This window comes from Tyto alba, unplaced genomic scaffold (genome assembly GCF_018691265.1).
Source record: "Tyto alba isolate M040663 unplaced genomic scaffold, T.alba_DEE_v4.0 Super-Scaffold_10, whole genome shotgun sequence".
In the NCBI taxonomy this organism is placed as follows: domain Eukaryota; kingdom Metazoa; phylum Chordata; class Aves; order Strigiformes; family Tytonidae; genus Tyto; species Tyto alba.
In genome coordinates this window covers 6,799,709-6,822,325 of record NW_024881262.1, presented here as the reverse complement: position 1 = coordinate 6,822,325, position 22,617 = coordinate 6,799,709, and the positions used below count along the sequence as shown (strand labels likewise).

Below are 22,617 nucleotides of genomic sequence, written 5' to 3'. Positions count from 1 at the left end.
GAGGAATTCCTGTGTGCTAGTCTGGAGTAAGAAATACAGGAAGAAAAAGAAGAGACATGCTCAGCTAAACACCACTTAGAGTCCAGCTTTCCTGCCCATGCTTGCCCCCGAGACTCATCCCTCAGTTAAAAAGCCAGACGATGATTTCTTGAGGTGGTCTTGGACAAAAGATTAAGTTTTTTCTTTCATTTGCTCTCTCCCCTCCTATTAAACTTTCACAGTTTTTCCAAACACAGTTTGAATGATGGAGACTGAGTTTCCAGACTAAGCAGAAGTCCTCTAACTGGCTCATGTTTCTTGGCCCCAAAGCATAGACATTAAACAAAATTATGTTACCCTCCTCACGTATGCTCAGCATTCCCAGGAAGTTCACTCTAGCTCAAGTGACAGGAATACAGCAACTTCATACTGCAAATCTCTGCGATTAACTACAGCTATGCACCGTGGCCTTCCTTGTCATCTTTGCTTGTCTTCCCAATGCCGATAAGAAGCGAGTCATCAAGTTACAATAATACAATAATTGCAAGGAAAACAAAACTGCAAGTGCTGTAGCGGTCCATAGAAATACGGTGGAAGTCGAAACATCTGCTTGCAAAGCATATTTCAACCCAAGAACATCTCTGCCACTCTATTTTCCAATGGCAATACCATTTCTAATACCCACCTGTTGTGGGGAACTGTCCTCCACCTACTTCATCGTCAATACTACATCTTGTAGGTAGTTAATACTTCAGTTTACTCTCAAATACAGATGATCATACAAAGAAAAGTTGTATGCACGTGGCATGTAAGTATAGGTTCAGCGAGTAATTAAAAAAGGACGTGTTCTTCCACATGGCCAGAGTCAGGATTCTTCTGCTTAGATGACTTACCTAACTCCCATTTCTTTAGACTCTGAGACATGGTAACTCAAAGCATCTATCCTTACAAAACAACTGTAAGCAAGGTACGTTTTCTCCTCCTGTTGTAATTATTAATTTAATTGCAAAATGTATAATCAGAGGAGCTCTACATGCCTTTGCCATAATTGAACCTTTGCAATAAATATGACCACTTCTAAAAAAAAAAAATGACATTTAATAAAAATTTTACAATCTAAGCTTCATAGATTACATTTAACAGATACCAGAGATGGGATATATGCAGCCTGTCTCTGCATTGAAAAAACCTGCCCTGTTAATTGTTTTTTCACTTGTTTTGTCTGTCAGGGTGGTGAGTACCAGTGTAACTGGAGGCTAAGTATGGCTAAATCAAAGAACTGCATCTTCATTACAGTCTAATAAATATAGATGACCAAGTTCACTCAAGCCAGCTACTCAACAGCACTTCTCAGAAAAAGGCCAGACAGTCAAGTGAGAGGAGAGCGCATCTTTAAAAGAAGTTTGAAAAATAGCTGAAAGCACACCGAATACATGTATTAAGACAAAACATATCCTGGACTAGAGCTAGGAAGGTGGTGGAAGTTGTCCTGCTTTCAGTGGTTTGGCGAGTATTTAGCACCAGTGGCCCTATGTGCTTTCCCAGTAACAGGTAAAAAAATCATTGTGCTGAATTGTCATTCACTTCTGACAGCAGGCTCTGCATCCCCCGCCACGGGCTGCAGCGAGCCCCTCGGAGCGCAGCCAGCTCCAGCTCAATTCTGCCTGCAGTAGCGTCTGTAGGACCAGGCTAAGCCAAGGCAGGATGCCCTCAGCACAAAGGTATATGCTTGGTTGTGAACACAGTTATACTTTGTGTGTGGACTTCACATACACAGAAGGAAAAAAAAAAAAATTACAATTATGTAGAAGGTCTACAAATTTGCTAAACAAATATGAAACCAAATATAACTGTATAAAGCAGCATACTTTTTTATATGTAGCACATTATGCTTTGGTGGTCAACAAATCTAAGTAAAGTGGCTATCCAATTTATCACTTTCAGTTCCTAAAAACAGAGTTTTACTGTTTAGGCACCTGAGAATATAATAAACACACAATGAGATTTTTGCCTGGCTCCCTCTGTGAAAATATCAGAAGTAATAAACACTGCTGCTGAAGCTTCTTACGGCATTTGATCCTACTGATCAATCTAGACAGCTCTGAGTTCCTATAGTCAAGTACTCAATTTCACCAAGGTCATTAAATAATTCTACCCCCCCATCCATCTTTTCCAAATAATAAAAATGACAGCTGCAATTGCCCTATAAGCAACACAGTGGAAAGTGTAAGATAACCTTACCTGGTTGTTGTGCTCCACTGCAACGACTAGTGTATTTACTAATTAATAAAAGCCTATTTTGTATGGTGATGAGATCAAGAATCAGAGGCAGCTTTCAATCTATTTAGAAAGTATGCCCCCTTAGAATATTTAATTCCTTCTAAGTCATCTGACAGATTTCTCTTTAACAAACCGACTTATTATTTTATACAAACTCAAAATCAGCTTCACTCACTCCACTGTTGAGATGCTCATAAACCCTTAGGAGTTGTGTGGACAGCCTTGTTTCCTAAACAAAGTAAACAAGTCCCTCAGATCACCTTCCACAAGGTGGGCTGCACAGAAAAACTAACGGAAGGACATTATTTGCTCTGTCTCATGACACAAAATTGGCATCAGGAGGCAGAGAAAATACTCCATCCAAGTAGTGTTAACTATAAATGTCAATGCAAACTGTATGACTGTGCTGTATTTTGGTCAGTTATGTTGTATTTTGGCATGCAACCAGTACAAGTGTCATTGACTTGTTATATAAAATAGAGAAGGAAAACCAATTTTATGCTGATTAGTGCTTTACACAAATTAACAGTGTACTGTATGTGTTTCAGAAATTGTGTGTTCACAGAGCCTGAAACAAAGCAAAAAAAAAAAAAAAAATTAGAGCTTGGTAAGATTGACTAGGTTCTCCCAGGAGTCCACCTCTTGGTACAGACCTGAGCAGGCTTCCCACTGCATTGCTGGGGGATTTTTACACACCCAGTGTGTCCTACCCATATCTTGTATTCTTTCTGAAAGGATCTGGGGACAGTTTTCTCCCAGAAGAGATGTGGCAGAAATTGGTGGAACACCACTGCCTCCAAATTCTTGGAAATTTCAAAGGTAGAACATTTTGCCTCAACTGGCAAACAATTTAAGGATAAAGAAGCTTTAAAGTTCAGCTCTCATTTCCCACGGTCTGCTCTTACGAAGAGCTGGCTCCTTGGTGATATGATCCCCAGAGCTGCTCAGTTGGTAAACTAAAACTTAGGCTGCGGAGTCTTATGACCGTTATCCCAAGCTTCAGCTCCTGCCAGTGCTGTACCGCTCCCCTAAATCCAGATTAAAACTATGCAAAGCTGGAGATGATTTTAACACCCTTTAAAGCTAACTTCTGACTAAGTTTTGCTAGATGAAAGTACAAGAAACAGAAAACAAATCTGGGCCATCGATTCCTGGAATCAGCTGTGATCTACATCCGGATTTGTAAGCAAGGAAAATTTGATTTCCTAAAAAGAGCTGTCATATGCCATTGTTTTTTTGAAGTATCCAAATAGATAGAGCATACAAATACACAAAAAGGAATGCAATGTTGAGAAGCGGGAAAAGGAGTATTTCCTATTTTTTTAAACACACTTTTTAGGGAGCTAAATTATTATCCTGTTTAGCTCCTGCAAATCCAGTTCTTCAGACAATTTTCAGTAGAGAATTTTACGTGTTCCCCGAGGAGGGCAGGGATGGCTATAGCCCCAGTCTGAAAAAAAAGGGCTTTCGAGTACTTTGATACCACCCCTTATAGGTCAAATGGTGGAAAAGCAATGGCTTTTGGGACATGGAGAGCTGCATCCATCGGGCTATGGCAGCGGAGACACCAGCTCAGGTGTGATGATCTAGAGAGGAACTACAGCTTTACCCAAAAGCATGTCAGTGGCTAATGTTGCAGTGGGGGAAGGAAATGCTAAAGTGATTTAGCTTATTTTATAAATTAAGGAAGATGATTATTTTCTGTAACTTGAATTTGCTTCTACAACATAAGTGAGGTGCAAGTACAGACCAGCGGCCTGCTCCTGGGTGTTCTTACGTCTCTCTCGAGCCTCATCTCTAGGATGGCATACACAGCAATAGATTAACAAGGAGCTCAAACTTTGAGAGGTAACAGATGGCAGTAAGACTTTGCTTTCTCCTACTAATGTTTTATTTCATAATGAGTTTTCTGTATTTATTCACTTCAGACACAAAACACACTAGACTGGTGTTATGATGCCCTACTTTACACTGGCCCGCAGGCAGTTCCAGAAAAATCAGTGCTGTGTACTGAAGAGCTACGCTGTGTAAGGGATGTGTAACACAGCCACTTACTTCCGTTTGCACCCGACTCTGTGCCAGAATAAGCTCAGGCAGACTACTTCAGGCCTAGTCAGCACCAAGTGCCCAGGTGGACTTTTTTCTCCTATTAATTAAATTAATATGGGAAAACATTGCATTCTGTACCTTCTGAAGTGCTTCCCAGCAAAGAGCTGGATCAAGATCTGTAATGTAAAATTTTCCCAGAAACAGGAATGGAGTGTCACATTTGCGCTGCCTGAGTAAGGATTTCTGTGAGCTTTCTTATCGCCTAGGAAGACTCTGTGCTCAACACCACGCCACTCCATGTGCGCAACTGTTTCCCAAATAGTCACAGGATATAGCTGTGTTTTGAAAACTCAAACACAATCATTGTTAAGAAGTTCTAACTCAGTTTTCATGATGGTGGGATCTTCCTTTTTCAAGCTTTTATTTGGGTGAAAAGACTAAAAATCTACAATGTAAAGTATATGACATTCTTGTCAATAAAACACCATCACACCATTTTAAAAAACCTAACAGAGTATGAATGCTAAGCCAGTATCACAGAAGTCCTATTGTCACCATCCTAATAAGTTTGTCAGAATATCTTTGTAAAATTTCCTGGGGGAGAAACACAGACATATATCAAACATTCTCCCATTCCCTACACAAAAAAAATAGATTGACATGCATCATCTCCTTGATTTCTGCCATGCACAGTCACTTCTACAGATGATAATGCTTCGTAAATGCTTTACCCTTTAATTGGTTAGTTCTGCTCCAGGATACACCAGCACATGAACTTATAAGCTTTACTCATTTAAACACTGAAAGCAAGGATGAGGGCTTTAAGATGAGAAAATTGGTTTTGGCCACCTATCAGCTGTATTCATCTGAAGTAAATCAACAGGGAGTAGACACAGAGCCATGGCTCCATGAGTCAGTAACACGTCCTCCTAGTTAAAACTGTTTAATGCCTTGTCTTAAATAGTTGCCTTCAAATTTCTGCAAAGAAAGTGATCTGATTATTAAAAGGTTTACAGCCTTGTAAAAGAGAAACAGTTTTATATGTTTCTTAGTTGAAAAGTTTCAATTTTAAGGTGATTTTAAAAGTGTTTTTTTAGCCTGTGAAACTCATCTGCATCGGGGCTGGTATAAAACATGTCATCCTTATGGGTCCCTTCCATTTTGAAACATTCTATGATTTTTATGTCGCAGAACAGACAACTGTGTCCTGGAAGGTGAGTGAAGGGGAAAGCGCCTGAGTATGAGCGAACCGACATGTAATATGAAGTCCTGCACAGCCCCTAAATAGCTTGAAATAGCTATCTGTTGCATTTATTTCCATGCCAGTGGGACATAAAAAATTACTTCAGGCAGTTGTTTATCTCCTTCTCATCCAGCTATACTATCCCTGGATCTTGAAAAATGCACTGGTGACTGACTGCTATAGAAGCTCCAGTCACTTAAGACACTGTTCTCTCATGGGTATATTTAATATCCTGAAAATCTACAGTATTTTTCATTTGTGTAGCCCTTCAAAACAATTTGCAAAACTCTTATAATATGCCGCTTGAGATACACATGCAAAATATGCATGTCGCTTGCAGGGAACAAAACAGATTTAAAAGTAAATTTAGGACTTGAACTTCAAACATAATTAATGTATCAGCAGCATCACTTTTCAGCTAAATAGTAGCAAGAGATCACACGTATGCCACAGCAATGGTAAAGTGAAATGCATCAACCAGAAAGATCACTGAAAGATGCTTATATTTTTTATCTCCCATTCACATACTAGGAGCCAAGAAGCACGTAGCTACTGCAGCTCAGCTAATGGACAGTAAATCAGGGATGTGCCCCAGTGCTGAGACAACACCTACATTCATGATGAAGATAAAATTATTCTGACGGGTGAAACTGATTTCTGAGAAGGTGAAACAGTGGAACTGCCTCTTTTTTCCATGGCTGGTTTCCAGCCAGCCCAAATACAGAAGTCACAGGGTCAGCTTTGAGCATCCCAGCCAAGAGCTGCTTCTAGTGAGTTGCTGGTGAAAACTCAAGCGAAATAGCCTTCAGCAGGGTCATGCTTCATGAAGACCTTCCCCATCAGACCCTGGAAGTACACTTTATTTCCTTTACTGCTGTTTTTCCTCATACCAAAATTTCTTGACTGTGAAGATTAAGTCATCACATAGTTGAAAGGAACATGAAGCCATGCCCAGTTCTCCCCAAGGAAATCCAGAACATGGTAAGCACTGAAGCTACGCTTACTAAAGCTGCATGTGGAGGTTATACATCAAGGCTACTTTGTAAATCAGGCAACAGCAAAATGGGTCCACTTATTCACTTACCACTGACACCATGAAGCCAACGCAGTACAGAGAGGCTTTATTACCTATACCAGCACCAAAAATGTCTCCTGATAGAAACAACAGTTAGGCTTCTGAATCTTTAGCACCCACATGAATTGTCTTGTATTTATTTATGTTATTTTCAATAATTCATTAATTCACAGTAACACTCAAAAATAGACTGAAGAGGAACAGACACAGTTGCAAAGAATGTACTACCTTATTCATATTTTTATGAGTTTAATTTAAACCTAAACATATCTCATTCTCTAATTTGAACTTATTTGGAATCTGTATGACAATGGAAGAAAGGGCAGGGAGAAGACAGGGCACAGATGAAGTGCCCTGTAAACCACACAGTCCGAGGCGTGATAGATGAAATAAAAGATCTAGCTGTGAATGAGTTGTCCCCATTTCAGGTGCTCTGGGGAAATGTCCGCTTGTGACCTCTAATCAAGACAGACAAGGAAAGAAGGATCACACATACTTCATTCACTTCGTTTCCACAGTGCAAGAAAGGACACAGTTTTCCGTGGGGCAGCTGGTATACAGCAGTTACACTCCCATGCATCGAAACATGAGGCAGGAATGAGATGGTTGAACAAACCAGTTAAAAGTTGTGTACTGGACTGAAATCTTTGATGGAGGGTCTCGATATTGGCTTAGTGAATGAGGAAGATAATCTACCAGTTCATCGTCTCATCTTCAGACAACAGTTAGCACTAGCAGTGCAGGAGAAAGCACAGGTGGACAGAACTGTAACTTTTCAAAGGCTAGTTTAGTCAGAAATAGTGATTAACTATGGAGAGAGTGTAAATGACTCCAATAAGATAATGATGTTCTATATACTCCCCTGGGGGAGCAAACAACCTATTACAGCCCTTAATTTTGACTCAGTCTTTACCAAAATTCACTTGACACATCACCATAGGGTGTAATTCAATACAGTAGAAAGAAGCAGCACGGCGAATGTTCAAAAACATTTCCATTATGTCATCAATTTAGCAATATTAAAACGAGAACGTTTTCCTACCTGCTTGTATTCAGATTCTCTTCCAACCAGAACCTGTAGAACATAACCAACAGGATCTCCCTTCATAGGTGGGACCATTTCCCAGGTAATTTCACAGGCGTTTCCTCCCAACTGTGTCACTCGAGGGGCTACAATAAAATGAAGCGCACTAACATTTAATATAAAGACTGCATTGAAATCTTAATCATTTTACATGCACTGTAATACATATGAGAACATTTTAAAAAGAGAACTTTGGGAGATCACAGGGGTTAGTAGCACATAAACTGTACTGTATTTATATGGCCCAAAAAAATCAAATTGCCATACCACTGCAGGAAAGAAGTAAAACTTAATTTACTTAAAAGTCTCATTTGTTTCAGGATAGTCTTGCCTGATTTAAGCTGGAATCTTGTGGTATTAAACAGTAAAAAACACTATCCATGGAAAATTGGGTGAAAATTAGAGCTGATTAACAAGCTCCTAAGACATTCACTGTAAGACCCAGATCACTTCTGCAGAAGGACAGTAGGCTATTAGAGCATCTCTCATCTGTGAGCTGTGTGAGCTGCTAGAAAGGTGGAGTGGATGCGATAGAAAACTTTGAACTTCTAAAATTCAATTGCAATGCTGTGCACTGATTTTTTCAAAGCAGAAGCCAACGCATGGATTACACTGGCATTAATGAAAGAAGCAATTTTGTGAAGTTCTGAGCAAACACCTGTGCCAGTGGAGACGCCCGTGTATTCCTCCCATGCTACACGCAATTGAAAGAGAGGAATAATATCGAACATTTCATTCAGGGGAAAATAGGAGAAGGAATGTGAGAAGGGAAGCTAAATAATCTTCTGTATTAGAGATTAAGTCTAGCCTGGGAAGCAAAAGTACCACCATAATTTTAAAGACTTGGAGTTGTATCTAATCCTGAGCCTGACATTCAGATGATCAGACCTGCTATTTCTAGCCAGGCTTAGACTAGTGCTTTCACTAGAACTCCAGAGAAATTCAATTTGTCAGCTGTTACAATGCTGCCATCCTTGGGAGAGGATCTTTCACCATCTGAAAGCCAGAAGGTGCTGTACGATGCCCGACGGCAAGCGTGCAGGTGAGCCGAGCAGAGTGCTCACGGCAGCAGCGTGTTTGTATGTACAACTAAGCATCTGCCACTGGAAGGCATCAAAACAACTGCGACAGCATCCAGGGTCCACCAACCTCTTGGATCAGGCAGAGCAAGCAAGCACATGACCAAAAAAATGAAACTGGAAGAAACACTGATGCTGAACACTTTACCAAGTGGTTAATATGTGCACGTGCAAGGACATGAGCTTGTTAAAGGTAATCTAGATTCCCAGCCCTACGAAAACAGACAACAGGAGAGTCTAACAAAGAAACAAATGCTGCTGCTGCTGCATACATTACATGAATTTTAGACTAATTTGCTACCACCCAAGAGGAACACGTGAATCATACGCGGACCCAAATGTAATCAATATCCATCGCTTCTCTCTGCACATCTGCCAGTGTTGAGAGGCTGATAATAGACGCCTTCATCGCAGCTGACAACAACAGTCCCAATTGTTTTCCCCCCTCCTTCCATCCCTCACCCCAATACATATAGATTTTTGTCTGACACTTATAGTACTATTTTAGGGTTGGCATCACTAAGTGAGTAATTAGGATACTCTATAGGAGAATAAACATGTGCTTATAATACATGAGAAACTACTAAGTTTATCACATACATTCCTTCATATTGTTCCACACACTGAAGGGAATCAAAACCACCATTTTGCCTCAACAGATCTCTTTTCCCTATAGCATTACCTCCCCATGGCAGTGTTCACTAAAGCAGTTTTTGTTGCGCTCTTTTCTCTGTTACAGCCAGTGTTTTGTCATGTACCTGCAGTCCCAGCCCACACACAACCTGGTATCTGCACCATATCTTAACTGCTTGATATTCAGTTGAGGCTATGAGTCACAGTTAACAGGAACTAAATAGGCAGGCAAGGAGTTCAAACCGAAAACCTAGGTGGGACCCGATTTTCATAGAACGGATTCCTATCCAACAAAATGAAAATGTGAATACAGTGCGTGCCGGCATCCCTGTGCCAGTTTTATCCACTTAGTTCAGCTAAGAGAAGTGACAGCAGCAGGGCCTTGGCACCCACGAGTGGCACGCAGGTGTGCCCAGGCACTGCGACAAGGTGCAGATGCCAACGCCGTGAAGCACCGCTCCCCGACACCGGCACCCGCGCCAGCCTGGTTCGCTCTGCTTGTAGCACATCTCACAGCTGCCCGACAGAGTGAATCAGGATAATCCGCTGTTGGATAAGTATATTCACCCTCAAACTTTACATCAAAGCACATACAGGTATCTTCTTCCAGAAGCAGCACTGACGCAAATGACAAAACCCAGGGGATATCCTGGTAGAAACGAAGGTGGGATTCTCACATACGCGGATTTTAGCTTCGTGAAGCCAGTCTCACAACGTTCTCTCTGTGCTCAAGGGTGTTGCTCTTCCTGGGGTGATTCAGAGCAGCTAACCTAGGCACCAGGGAAATTATACCCCTGAAGTGTTCTCCCCTCTCTCAATCTTTCATTACAAATGGTGTCAAAATCACCAAAGCCAGATTTTAAATACAGCGGAGCAAATAAAACCTCTCTGACAAAGTACCAGTTGCTGTTTCTCACAGTAAACAGTAGTGCTTGACAAAGGAGCACCCTGGAAAAAAGGGTGCACCTGATTTCAGCTCAGTTTATGTGGCAGCCGACACAGTGAATCTGCTGCTTTTGTAATCATTCTCCTTGGAAAGAAGAAGCAAAGTTACTTAGGCCAAAATTTACACACAGCAGAAGATGTTTCATTATAAAACTTCATTTAAATAGGCCTTTTGTTCTTCTAGTGGAACACATGCTAAGGGAGTTATAAATCTAATGTACGTGAAATATTGTAATTAATTTTATACATTAAAGGAAAAATAAACTCTGAAGTTCTATGCTGAACATCACCTTCACAACAAAACAACGTTTAACTTTACTAATGCTTAAGTTGGTATGTACACACATATACTGCAGCTGTTACATCCCTTATAGAAGTGCTGAGGTAATCCAGACCAATTCCCTGGTAAACACTATTGTTAGCAGGAGCATTTTAACCGTTTATGTATAACAACAGTGGTTGGTATAACATGTTTACACGATTTTTTAGGGTGATAATTTAGCTTCCCACCATAATGTAACCTCACAATTCACAGAAATATACAAACACAAACTGATTTTCCACATATGTTACTGCATGCTTATGTTAACCCTTAAAAACTCACTGCCTACTTACCAATTACTTAAATGATTACATGTTGATTATGTGTGCATAGACGAAAAATCTATTACATACCTTTGATTGCAGGTGGGACTGACTTAGTTGTGCAGAAGGTACATATTTCTGAGAAAGGTCCCTCCCCAGCATCATTGACTGCCTGTATTCTGAACGAGTAACAAGTAGATTCTGTCAGCCTTTGTATCTTGTACGTATGACTTGGTCCCCTATAAATCGGAATAAACCTGGAAACAACAGAAATGAGTACATATAATTACACTGGAATGGCACTGACATTTCTGGCTATTACATATATCAGCACAAGGTATCCACATTGTGAAAACTGGCAGAATGTGCTTTGCAGAGCTATTAAAGGCAAGTATAAAAAAGGCATGTTATTAATACACTCGCAATGATTAGTAGTTTAGGGAAAGCAGAAGCTCACTGCCCCTTTTGCAACTAGTACTCACCTTGCAAAATGATTACGTGAATTTTGAAGAAAAACATCTGCCGATGCATCTCCTACTACCTAGTAATCAAAATGGATTCAACCTGTGTTCTGCTACAATACACCACTTGCACTGCTGGTTTAAAAGTATGTTTAAAACAAGATTAACACTTTGAATCTTTTATTGCTTGATTTAGACTTTATTTGCACATTAAGACCACATCTTACATTCATCTGTGCCATCTTAAGACAGAGCAACTCTATTTAAAACAGAATACATGGATTGCATAGTAAATGTGTAATATATTACACACTTCTCAGTTTTGAAGAGTTCACTGACTGAAGACAGACAAACAGCAGAGACAGAAACAGATTCGGAGAACACATGTCTGAGTGAAAAGGCACAGGGGAAGCGAGGGGGTTATGGAGGATGGGAGAAGATGCCAGCTCCGGAGATCTGAGGGACGCCCGTACTGACAGCTCTGCTGAAGAGCAGGCTGAGAAGAAGAAAAAGGGCACGACACTAAGGAAGTGACTTCCAAAATACTTCTGTTGACAAGACCAAACATCAGCACACGCAAACTTGTCCAACAGTGTAATGCAGAACAAAATCAACGTCATTTAATCTTAAAAAAACAAATCAAACCAAAAAACCCTACGGTTGCTAGAGAAAATTGGACTTCTATTTTCAATTGGTCTGCTCAGATAAATGCTTTTCAGTAACAGTAATATGTTAGACAGCAACTTCTAACTGAGATCCTGACTCCCAGCGTGCTGAGCAGAATGGGGATGAGGGTAAATAAAGAGGAAGCACCCAGCATCCTGAATCCATCTGCTTAGCCTCCGCTGGGGAACAACGTCTTACTTGTAGTAGCCCTGAATCCGGAGAACATAAAATTCACTGCGTAGGATCACATAGTTTATTTGATGATTTAGTACACTTATTCAAATATCTTAAACATTTCAGCGGGTTTTAAATCACCAGCAAGCCAACCAAGAGATTTGTTTTTGACCTCTCTATGTAGGTGCTAGCTTTATCCTTCGGCTTTGAGCAAGATACACAGTATAACCAATTTGAGCATTTCAAAGAAACCGGGTCTGTCATTAGCTCTCAGGGACAGAAATCAATTCATATTACATTATTATTGAAATCCACGGAAGTACAGAGAGATCAAGAATCATCTGTAATAAAAAGAAATGTTCAGGTAATTTAAATTGCTGAAAATGTACCCTGAGGACTAATGCGACTTACTACTGCCACCGAGTTTTAGTGAGCCCCTCACCTTGATTGGAAATCAAAGATCTATGCCTACAAGGTTTTAAGAGGAGGTTTTAGAGCCAATTTCCAAAGAAGAATGTTTTTTTTTCAACCCTATGCTTATACAGTTTTAAGGACTGCCTACTATCCCACATTTTTGAGGCTCACATAAGTAGCTATGGAACGTTTCAAAAGACTGCCACAGAACTGTTCTCATGGAATAAAATTTCTTGGGATTCACTGTGTGATGAACAAAGCACAGGTATTTAGGACAGCATTAAAACTGAAGAGACAAGTCTCCCTCTCAACTTCTTGTAGCTCAATCAGGCAGCTGGCTCAGAAACCACTGCAGTACTCACAGAAGTGCAGTCTCTGACTGATCCAAAGGCAACAGATAGCAAAAAAGATGCAATGCAGTATTTTAGACTAATGACCTCTTTGTAAGCATCCCTGGAGCTAGGTAAGCAAGGGAGGATAAATATACCTTACTAGCTAACAGACAAGCACACCCATCCCTAGTTTGGGCTTATCATACAGTTGCTAGATGTACCTCTATTAGTGAATACTGAGGACTTAGTCCTGAAATTACACTTTCACCTTTTGAATATGACTAAGGTTTCGTAACACTGAAAAAGTGATCTGGCAAAACACTTGAGTTCCTCCTGTCATATGTGAACTGAACTAATACTGCCATCCAGTTTCCATCTCCACCTCTTTTTACTTTTCTATCTCAAAAACATCTGTAATGAAAGCAAAAACCATTATGGAAAAGCTTGCATCCATGTTCAGTACACAAGACTGTAATGGATGCACACTGAAACCTATGAAGTTCTACCAGCTTTGAAGAAAGAGGGCTTCCAATTTTGTAAGAAGAAAGGCTGATTTACTAAGGCAATCAAATTCAATTGCTGTTAGGCTTTCCTATGACAATAATGCTTTGTAATTGTGTTTGAAGATGCAGATCATGATGTAAGGAACATAATGAAGATGAAACATTTTAACTTCAAAATACTAGTGATTTCTTGATAATAATGTAGTATTTTCCTCATGTCTAAAGTAGGTACTTTATACTCCTACAGAATTATTTCTGTTATTTTTAAAAACAGTGTAGTTATTTGATGTAGATGGCTATAGTCTTGGAACAATATATCCTGCAATCCTTTTTCAGCCTCCCTGACTGAAGGACCACAATGAACTTAAAGTTGAATCAATCAGTGTGATTGCACAGTGCTACTGTGATGTCTGCATACATTAAAAAATTGTCTGAAGTAAGATAATTTGTTCTTATTATTGCAAGTTCATTTCTTAAATCTGAAGATTTAGATTTAAACCTGATTTAAAAAAGCACATTTAAATGTGAGTTCTATATAGTTTTGCTTTCTTGCCAAGCCTGATATTGTTCACTGTGTCTAGGCCCTGTTCCGTACACTTTCTTAAGAACAAGTCAGCTTTGAGCTTGTTTGCAAGGACTTGATCTCTTATGAATTTAAAAGTTGAATTATCTGTGTATGGAAAAGCTCCCATGTTCTCCATCATCCTCTCACCTTCTTCCAGCCTCTACTCAGTACTCCGTCTGAACACGGACAATGAATTCTCCTTCTCAGATGCTGTGGAATGCCATAAGGATGGCTGTTAACAAAGCACAGCCATCAAAAAGCTTTCTGGCCTTTCAGGGTGATAGCTGAACTACACTGGGGGGCAGGTGGATGGATTTTTTTCTGCATACCACTTCACTTACTTAACAGAGCTTTACGTCATTCTGAGACTGAATGAGAGAAGCCACAAGTCCTAGTCGCCACAGGGCAGCAACACAGCTTGCACATCAGTGCAACTGGGAGCTGAGAAACTTGTAGAGGAGGCAGGTGCCCCGCTCAGCGGAGCCCCCTCCGTCCCTCCCTGCGTGGCTGGGCTGGAGCTGAGGGATGGGCCCGTGTTGAACAGGACTGAAATACTGCAGCTTGACAAACTGCCACTTGTCCCTTCAACCGAAATGGATATGTTTTAGCTGCTGTGTTGAAAAAGTTTAAACTAACTTTAGTGAAATTGAACTCAAACAGTAATACGCTGACAGTAGCAGCGAAGGTCCCGTCGGAGGTGTGGCAGCGAGGCCTGCCCCAACCCCACCGAGCTGCCTGTCCCCAGCCCCATGCTGCTCCTACAGTACAAACGTTTATGGTGCTAGAAGGTGAACTGGCTTTGAGAACTGATAAAGGTTAAAGATCTTTCTAGGTAGGATAGGCTTACACTGTTTAGTTTTCTAGCTAGTCCAATGTTACATTAAAACAGCTGTATTGGTAAAACTGTAAGGAAAGAATGAGGACACAAGTGGTGTAAACAAGCCCAAAGTGCTCCTGTTCCTATGTAGGAACACACTTATAGAAATCTAAGTGTTTACACTTTGATTTCATATTTTCTTCATCATTCTTCCCTTCCAAGACAGACAAAAACAAAACAGAAACCATGCTCAAGTGTGTCTCAGCCAAGATGCATTCATTTTCTAATCTCTACCTGCTTTCACGTAAATCCCTGAAGCGTGCTAAGTACCAAAAAATTTTTGATTTTCAGAGGTTTTCCCAGTTGAATTTGAAAGACAATAGGCTACACACCTTAAACTGATACCCTGTCTTTGAAAAAAAAAGACTACCTCTGTATGTTAATGGCATTCTTGATACAGTTGCATTATTTTTTTTTAAAGTTTGAACCATCCACAAGTAAAACTGTATTATTCAAATTTAACATGTTGCAGTGTTGCCTCTCCTCTCCACTAAATTAACAGCAGAAACTGAAAAGAAAGCAACTTTCTCCAGGGATGAAGACAGTCCCCAGAGGCTACTTCCCCCTCATCTCACTTGAGCAATCCCAATTCACCCCTTCCCAGACATTCTCATGTTGGTCACGGATTATTCATTTACCTACACATAATGGAGAAGAGAGAACACAATGTCCTAGAACAATTGTTTGGGAGACACCACTGCTGTTAGTTTTTCATCAATACCTTTTCATTCTCAGTGAAGATCTTCTTGGAAATGTTTTACATGTTGCAGCTATTTTGTTTCCTCCACTTTAGCCACTTCCAGTCGAGCAGAGGAATATGAATGTACTCACTCTACCTCCGTGCATTAGTTCCCAGCACATTTTAATCAGCAGGTTCCCTTTCAAACTCTTGGGTTTTGTTTATATTTTAGTAGCCCATTTATCCTTAGAACAATTTAATTTGAAAGAAAATCTACCGTACAGCACTAAGACAGACAGCAATCTTGAGCCAAGGTACAAAGGCTGATATAGCCCTCTGAACGATTCTGTTACTGCCTCCCAGAACAACATGGTCATCTGCCGCAGCTCTGGCTGGAGAGAAATCATTAATACAGCACTGGTGTGACCTGGCGACCTGAGGCTTCATTTCAGCATACATGGGCAACTGCATAATTAGAAACTAAAGTACATGAATTTCACAAACCTACATCTCTTTTAATATTATTATCCCTGTTATCTGCACAATTATAGCCCCCCATGCAGCATCCCTATTATCTGCACCATTACAGCCTCCACCTACTTTCTTAGACTATTCCTCTATTGTGTTTGAAGAACATTATCAAACACTCACTGATTTATGTGATTTTCTTTGCCCACCAGCAGATCTCTACATTACAAGGTGGCACCAAGGAAAGCGAAGCTTCAAAACAAAAACATCTAATTCAGAGATACAGAGTAAAGTCAACATACAATTTTTAAAATTTCTACTGTACTTTAAAATGTTAGGCTCAAAGAGAAAAGCTTGACATCTGCAGCATCCTCCATCCCCACATCCATCAGGGCTCCCAGAGCCAGTACCAGGCTGTCTCAATCTTTTCAGCTTTGGAGCACCTTTCCAAGCCAACTTTGGATCCTCCTTTTGCAGGTAGGTGCTGAGGGAACACAAACACCCAAGCAGGGGTTCCCAAAAGGGTTTTGTGCATCCACCACCTCTCCCAATGCTGTCTTCCAGTCCTAACATGAGGTGTAGACCAAACAGATGGGAAGCCTTGGCTCCTCTGTTTTCTAGAAGATATCTTTTGGAAAGCTTATTATGTATGCTTGTTCATAATTTGTTTAGAAACCAACCTCCACAATGCACTGTCAATATAATTGCTGTTTACAGGCATAATAATAATACTCATAACAGGACCCACTGAAGGGGGACATTTTTCCTTTCTTTTGCTTAGAAAAGCAAAACTAAGTGGACAGTGGAAAAAGGCAGGAAGAGAAGTGATAGCAGTCAGATGGAAAAGTTTTGTTTTCTTTGCTTAATTACCTAAGACATCTGCAGGCTAGACAATGAGTACTTCTAGTCAAAAATCAATTTTTAGCTTGTTTCTATGCATCATCTTTCATCTGCTGCTGTATTGGAGCACGTAATCTGTATTTACCACAGATGGTCACTTGTCAGATGTCTGGAATTACTGAAAATGGAAATGCCTTAACCTACAGAAGCTCTGCCACAGCAAGAAAAATTACTTTTTTTGGAAGGAGCTTCTGGGCACATTCAGAAGGAATGGAGGACAGCTCAGCAAAGTGCCTGACAGATGATTCTTGTGTGCAGCCACATCAGATGCCAAGAAACAAACAGGAAAGACAATACTGAGCACAACTTGATGGAAAGTAACAGCATTTGAATGAAAGATCTGGGAGAAATTAGGGAGAGCATCCAATGGCCAGTTGAAACTATACAATCATGAAGAACTAAATTACCAGGCAGCTACCAATACCATGGCTTGCAGTGGCAATGTGTTACTAATTGACAGCAGATATAAACAAGAGTGGTCTTAACAAAGCTAAACCCAAAAGAGAACAAAACACATTTCAGCGGTAGCAAACTAATGCTCTTAGTCATATGTATTTTTATCTTCCTTGTGTGGTATTACAATCTACTCTTTCCTAGTATGGCAGCAACTACCAGTGTCTATGAACCTTAAAATTAAACTCATTCAGCACACCACGTTCACAACTATTTACTGACATTGACAGTCTCAGTAATCTGTTTTGACAAAGCTCACTAAGGAAGCCAAGAATAGTCTCTACTTTACCAACTTCAGCAAAATGAAGTTGGAACCTAAAGATGTGCTCTTGGAAAACTCGCCAACGTGATCCTGTTGATCTAAGCTGAACCCCATTATCACTTTAGATATTAAACAGTCACTACTCTGATTAAGGCATTATTTTTCTTATGAGGTTGTGACAAATGTGCAGAAAATAGCTTTCATTACAGTGGCAATCTTTGGTCTTGATGCTGCTCTTATTTATGATCTGCCGCCTGGAATATTCAGTTACACCCATGAAGTCTGAAGTACTTGTAGATGTACACTGACGAAAATGTAAGAGAAAATTGGTCCGCTGTGTTTCTATGTAGTTAACTACTGAATTTCTCACCAAAGTAGGGATTCTTTGAATATACTTATGGAATAGCTTCTAATTCTGTGACTCACTAGATTCCTAACAGCTGAAACACCTCACCTCAAACATTTAATACAGTTTTTTCACACTTCACTTCTCAAAAGACGATGCACATACAGTTAACTCATATCTACTAACAATGTTGGTTTACTCCTGTTCCTAGGAACAGAGATGAAATGCATTAACAATTTAAGCTTTTTACACTTGGAACTGATCTTCCTCCTCTTTTTTCATTTGCACAGCATTTACTGCAAAGCCCCAAGTATCTGATCAGAATGCTCTTAATCTAAGTGTCATTACTGTTAATAGCAATACTCATCTACACAATGCAACAGTATGAAACAAAGACAGATCACCTGAAAGACTTTTCTGAATGTTAACCTTCTATTTAGCCAGGCTTGCAGAGTAAACTGTAGCATGCCATATGTCTTGGCGCTCATTCTTAATTTCCTTTCATCATTGTTTTATCCAATATGAAAATGATTTTTCCTGCAGGTTTTTGCAAGGATATGTTAATATATCTAATTTTATATTTTAATAGAATTTCACAAACCAGTAGACCTGATACGTATCAGTAATTGCTGCTAAAATGGGTGTAAATTGTCTTGATCGAATCATGAGTGTAAACAATTTTTTAATTAGACTGCTTGCAACTTGCAGTAACCAGATAATGATTATGCTAGTCATCAGGCAAAGGCAGCACGTTTAGCACTTTATCTCTCTGTGTTTCTATTCCACCTTCCTTCATGTTAATGCAGAGCAGGCATACATGTCAAGGCTCATATATATGACCACTTCCTAACACAGAGAACGCTGTACTTGGCTCTAACCCTTCTGCAAAGACTGGTGCTTAGACCAAACCATCAGATATGATAGTCCACTTTTACAGCCAGGGAAACTGCACTGGGCACTGTGACAAACAGTCTCCATTTCATTTGTGCATTCTCTGCTGTTTGTTAGACTCCTTTAAGAAGTAACTACGTCACAAAAACTGTGCTGGAAGGAAGGGAAAACAGTTTTTTCTTCTATATACAACTTCAGCATGATTGGGGCAAAAAGGTTTCCAGCATCACTGGGAGAAAATGACAGAAAGGTGGGAGAATCACTGGAAGAGCCAGGAGCTTCATAAAACTGAACCTTTTTGCAGAAAAAATGAACCCGTCTGTGTCTTCGCACTGGCTTTACTGTTTACTGCTCAAAACATGTTTTAATTTTCCTTGGAAACCACCTCCTGACAAGTGCTTTTTGGTTCCTCTCACTTTATAAAAATCTACGCCAATATTTTCCAATATACTTTTCTCTCTTTCTTATAAAACTCTCTCTTCTATAAACAGTGAAATAGCTTACCACACAACTGAAAAAGACAGCACTACCAGGAGCATCACTAACATCTGGGTTAGCAGGCACTGGAACGGATGGGACAATACATCTCCCTTGGATACCGGGAAAAATTTGCATGTCTCCCCTGTTCATATTCAGGCTCAACAGGCTGTTCACAGCCTGCCAAGCAGGAGCGAGGAAAGACAACCTGAGCTACTGAAAGGGAGCTGAGAGTCTACCAAAGCTTACAGCTCCGATGTCCTCTGCTGCCTGCACCACAGTAACAGGCACTCCTGGGATGAGGAGTGCAAGGGGCGACGCCTCCTGAAATAAATATTCAAGTTAAGGGAAAATTCCAAGTAGAAGAAATCAATTCAAGGGATTATGTCATTTGGTTACCACTGTTATTGCTTGCTAGAAGTTTCCACAGCTACATCGATATATGGCTGTGGTCTCTGGGACATTCCTATTCTAACCAGAAAAACAGTGTGTGCACAATGACTGTGCCCAATTAATTATATTCATATAATCATTCCACAAATTCTATTCTGTGATCATTTTTTCGTTCATATTGAAGAGTAGTATCTCCTTAAATGGTAAGCACATATAGTCTAGCAATGCATTTTAAAACAGTATAATACCCACATAAATAATCTTTCATATGATACAAGAGGGAAATACTACTACCGTTTACCTAGTGATATGGGATCATAACTCATTTATTCAGTAAATAAACATAATAAAAGCTATTACAGTTTAGACTGCCAGTAAACACCATCCCTTACAATTCACTTATAAAAGCAGATTTACTAAGAATTGTCAATGATACTTCAATGGTATTTTTAAAGACTATGTTTAGGTTGCTCCTTAGCCAATCTTACCAATAATTATATAATTATATTTTAAGGGAGAATATATATATATTTTAATATATTCTATCTCCATAAAATATATTTTTACTTGGATTTCATGCGTATGCAAAAATCACAGAATTCATCTCAACTGCAATACATATTCACCTAAAAGGAACAGAAGCAACTGACGAATGCCCTGCTAATAATGTACTTGTGAATTCCCTCCTTCAGACTGGATATCGTGAGCATTTTGAGACACATAGAGGTACAATTAGTTGTCGGAACAACTGAAGACTAATTACCAGTACAGGAAAAAATTCAAAAGCATTACTATAATTAGGTTCATATGTTTCACTTGTAGAGGAAAAATCCACAGTATTCTGGAAGACAGTGCAACTTGATTAACATGATTTTCTTGACATTACTAGGGTTAGGAAATGAAGTCACAACTGATAGTTTATTTAAAAAAGAAAGAAATTTTATAGCCCTCTTTACATAAAGGTCAACTACTCTCAACTAGCGTTCCCATGTACTGTGCTTTCTAGAAACAGATTTTTCTTCATTTCCACTTAATGCTACACATAATTGAAAGGACAAGAGATGCTAATTTGATCTTCCTAAATGTCACACACTGAAGAGCGAATGAGAGCTATAACAGGTACATTTCTGATGTGCACACCTTTTCAAGCCCCTACATTAATCAGTGTCAGAAGATTTCCAAGTATTTTGTTTCACAGGTCTTGCAATCAATGAAACATTTAGTCTCCAACAACTGGCCTGTTATACCTCATTACAGCATGGAGAAGTTAAAAACAAATCTTAATGACAAGGACACATTCAAGAGCACTGGCTGACTATCACTGCATAAAACAGGAGCTGAATCTTTACAACAAGGCCATTAAAAGATATCAGGGTCAGAATTTGACTTACTGACAATTTTCTTTTTTGAAAAGAAATTGCTCATCTATATTTCTGCTTGTAAAAAAGTTTCAGTGGCATTTTAAAGCTAACTCCTATTTAAACCTCAGCAGTAAGCAACATTACAATAAGCAAACTGCATGCTCAAATTCACCAAAGAAGGGAAAACTGCAACACTGAATTGAGGGATTTCAATATAAAGCTGATAAAAGTAACTTCAGATGTAAGGAGAAGACAGTAAGTAACAATATCTTCCAAAAGACTAAGGATATGATAGAGGTCAATTCTAAGTTATACTTGTTTATGCCACAGACTCACCCCAGAGTCAGGTGCTATCTCTTTTCTAAAAGAGGGGAACCTTCCCACAACCCTTTCAATCCACAAAAGGCTCAAAAATATCCTTCTAAATAATTTATTCGGTGTCATTTTTCAGCAGAGACTCACATTTAATTATTCCATTACATGTCCACAGTTTACCTGCATTAGTCCGTTACAACACTGCACAATTAAAGAGGCCAGTGTTGCTCAAAAAAACCTGCGTTCCAGGATTTTTCACAAGCATACACATGGCTGAGTAACCCCTCAGTCATGAGGGGGTTCATTTTATGGGAATGGTCCAAGAGAGGACTCCTACCTCTGTAACTAACTGCTCTTTCTACCAATTCATATGTGGGCTGTCACTCTCTGCTCATTAGGAATGATAGCTCTCCTGAATGTACAAAACTTCCGCCACATCCTTTCAGGAACATCTCTCACTGTGATCGATCCACACAATGGGAAGCAAAAAGGGACTGTCAGATAGGGAACAAACAAATAGATCTTATTGCCAAGACGTGCCAGCTCCCACTGTTCTCAGGAAGAGCGCCTGGCACAGACGGGAGGGCAGCCCTTCTCCTCCCCTGCTGTGCCCCTGCCGGGACCACTGCGTCACCCCAGGGCTCAGGGCTATGGCTCATTTCAGCTATTACCTGAACTAATTGATACAATCCCAACCACCAAAGGGAGCCATTTCATGCAAGGACTCTGAGCAAGAGGAGACAGTGCAATGCAGACGAGTAGTTTCTCTGTTCACATGGATTAATAAACCAAACTTAAAGCTAAGACAACCTAGCAGAGCAACAAGTTAAAATTCCTCCTAATTAACAGCTTTTAAGAGACCATTTGCAGTGGGAAAAGTTTGTTCAAAAGATGCTAAAGCCTTGTGCAAAAGCAAAGGGGAAAAATCTTTCCTTCTCCGCTGCCAGGTAACATAACGTATTTTAGTCTTAAAAGGAAACTTATTATTTTCTCCAACATAAAAACAGGTTTAAAACAATTTGCAGTTCTTCACCATCCTACCTGCAGTGCTACATGAAAGCAAACAAAAGAAGCCTGCTGGATGTTTCTTTAGAGCTGACTTGATCACATGCTGCTGCAGGTGATGGG

General features: G+C 39.8%; 1 protein-coding gene across 1 annotated transcript in view; it reads right to left on the bottom strand.

The window, feature by feature from the left end:
* The window catches only part of FNDC3B (fibronectin type III domain containing 3B), a 209,189-nt gene that overhangs the window by 4,256 nt on the left and 182,316 nt on the right, over positions 1-22,617 (bottom strand). Inside the window, exons 24-25 of the mRNA XM_042798938.1 lie at positions 11,043-11,209; positions 7,669-7,796 (exon numbers count right to left, since the gene is read on the bottom strand). Of these exons, the coding sequence (XP_042654872.1) occupies positions 7,669-7,796; positions 11,043-11,209 (295 nt within the window). The remainder of the gene's footprint in view (positions 1-7,668; positions 7,797-11,042; positions 11,210-22,617) is intronic.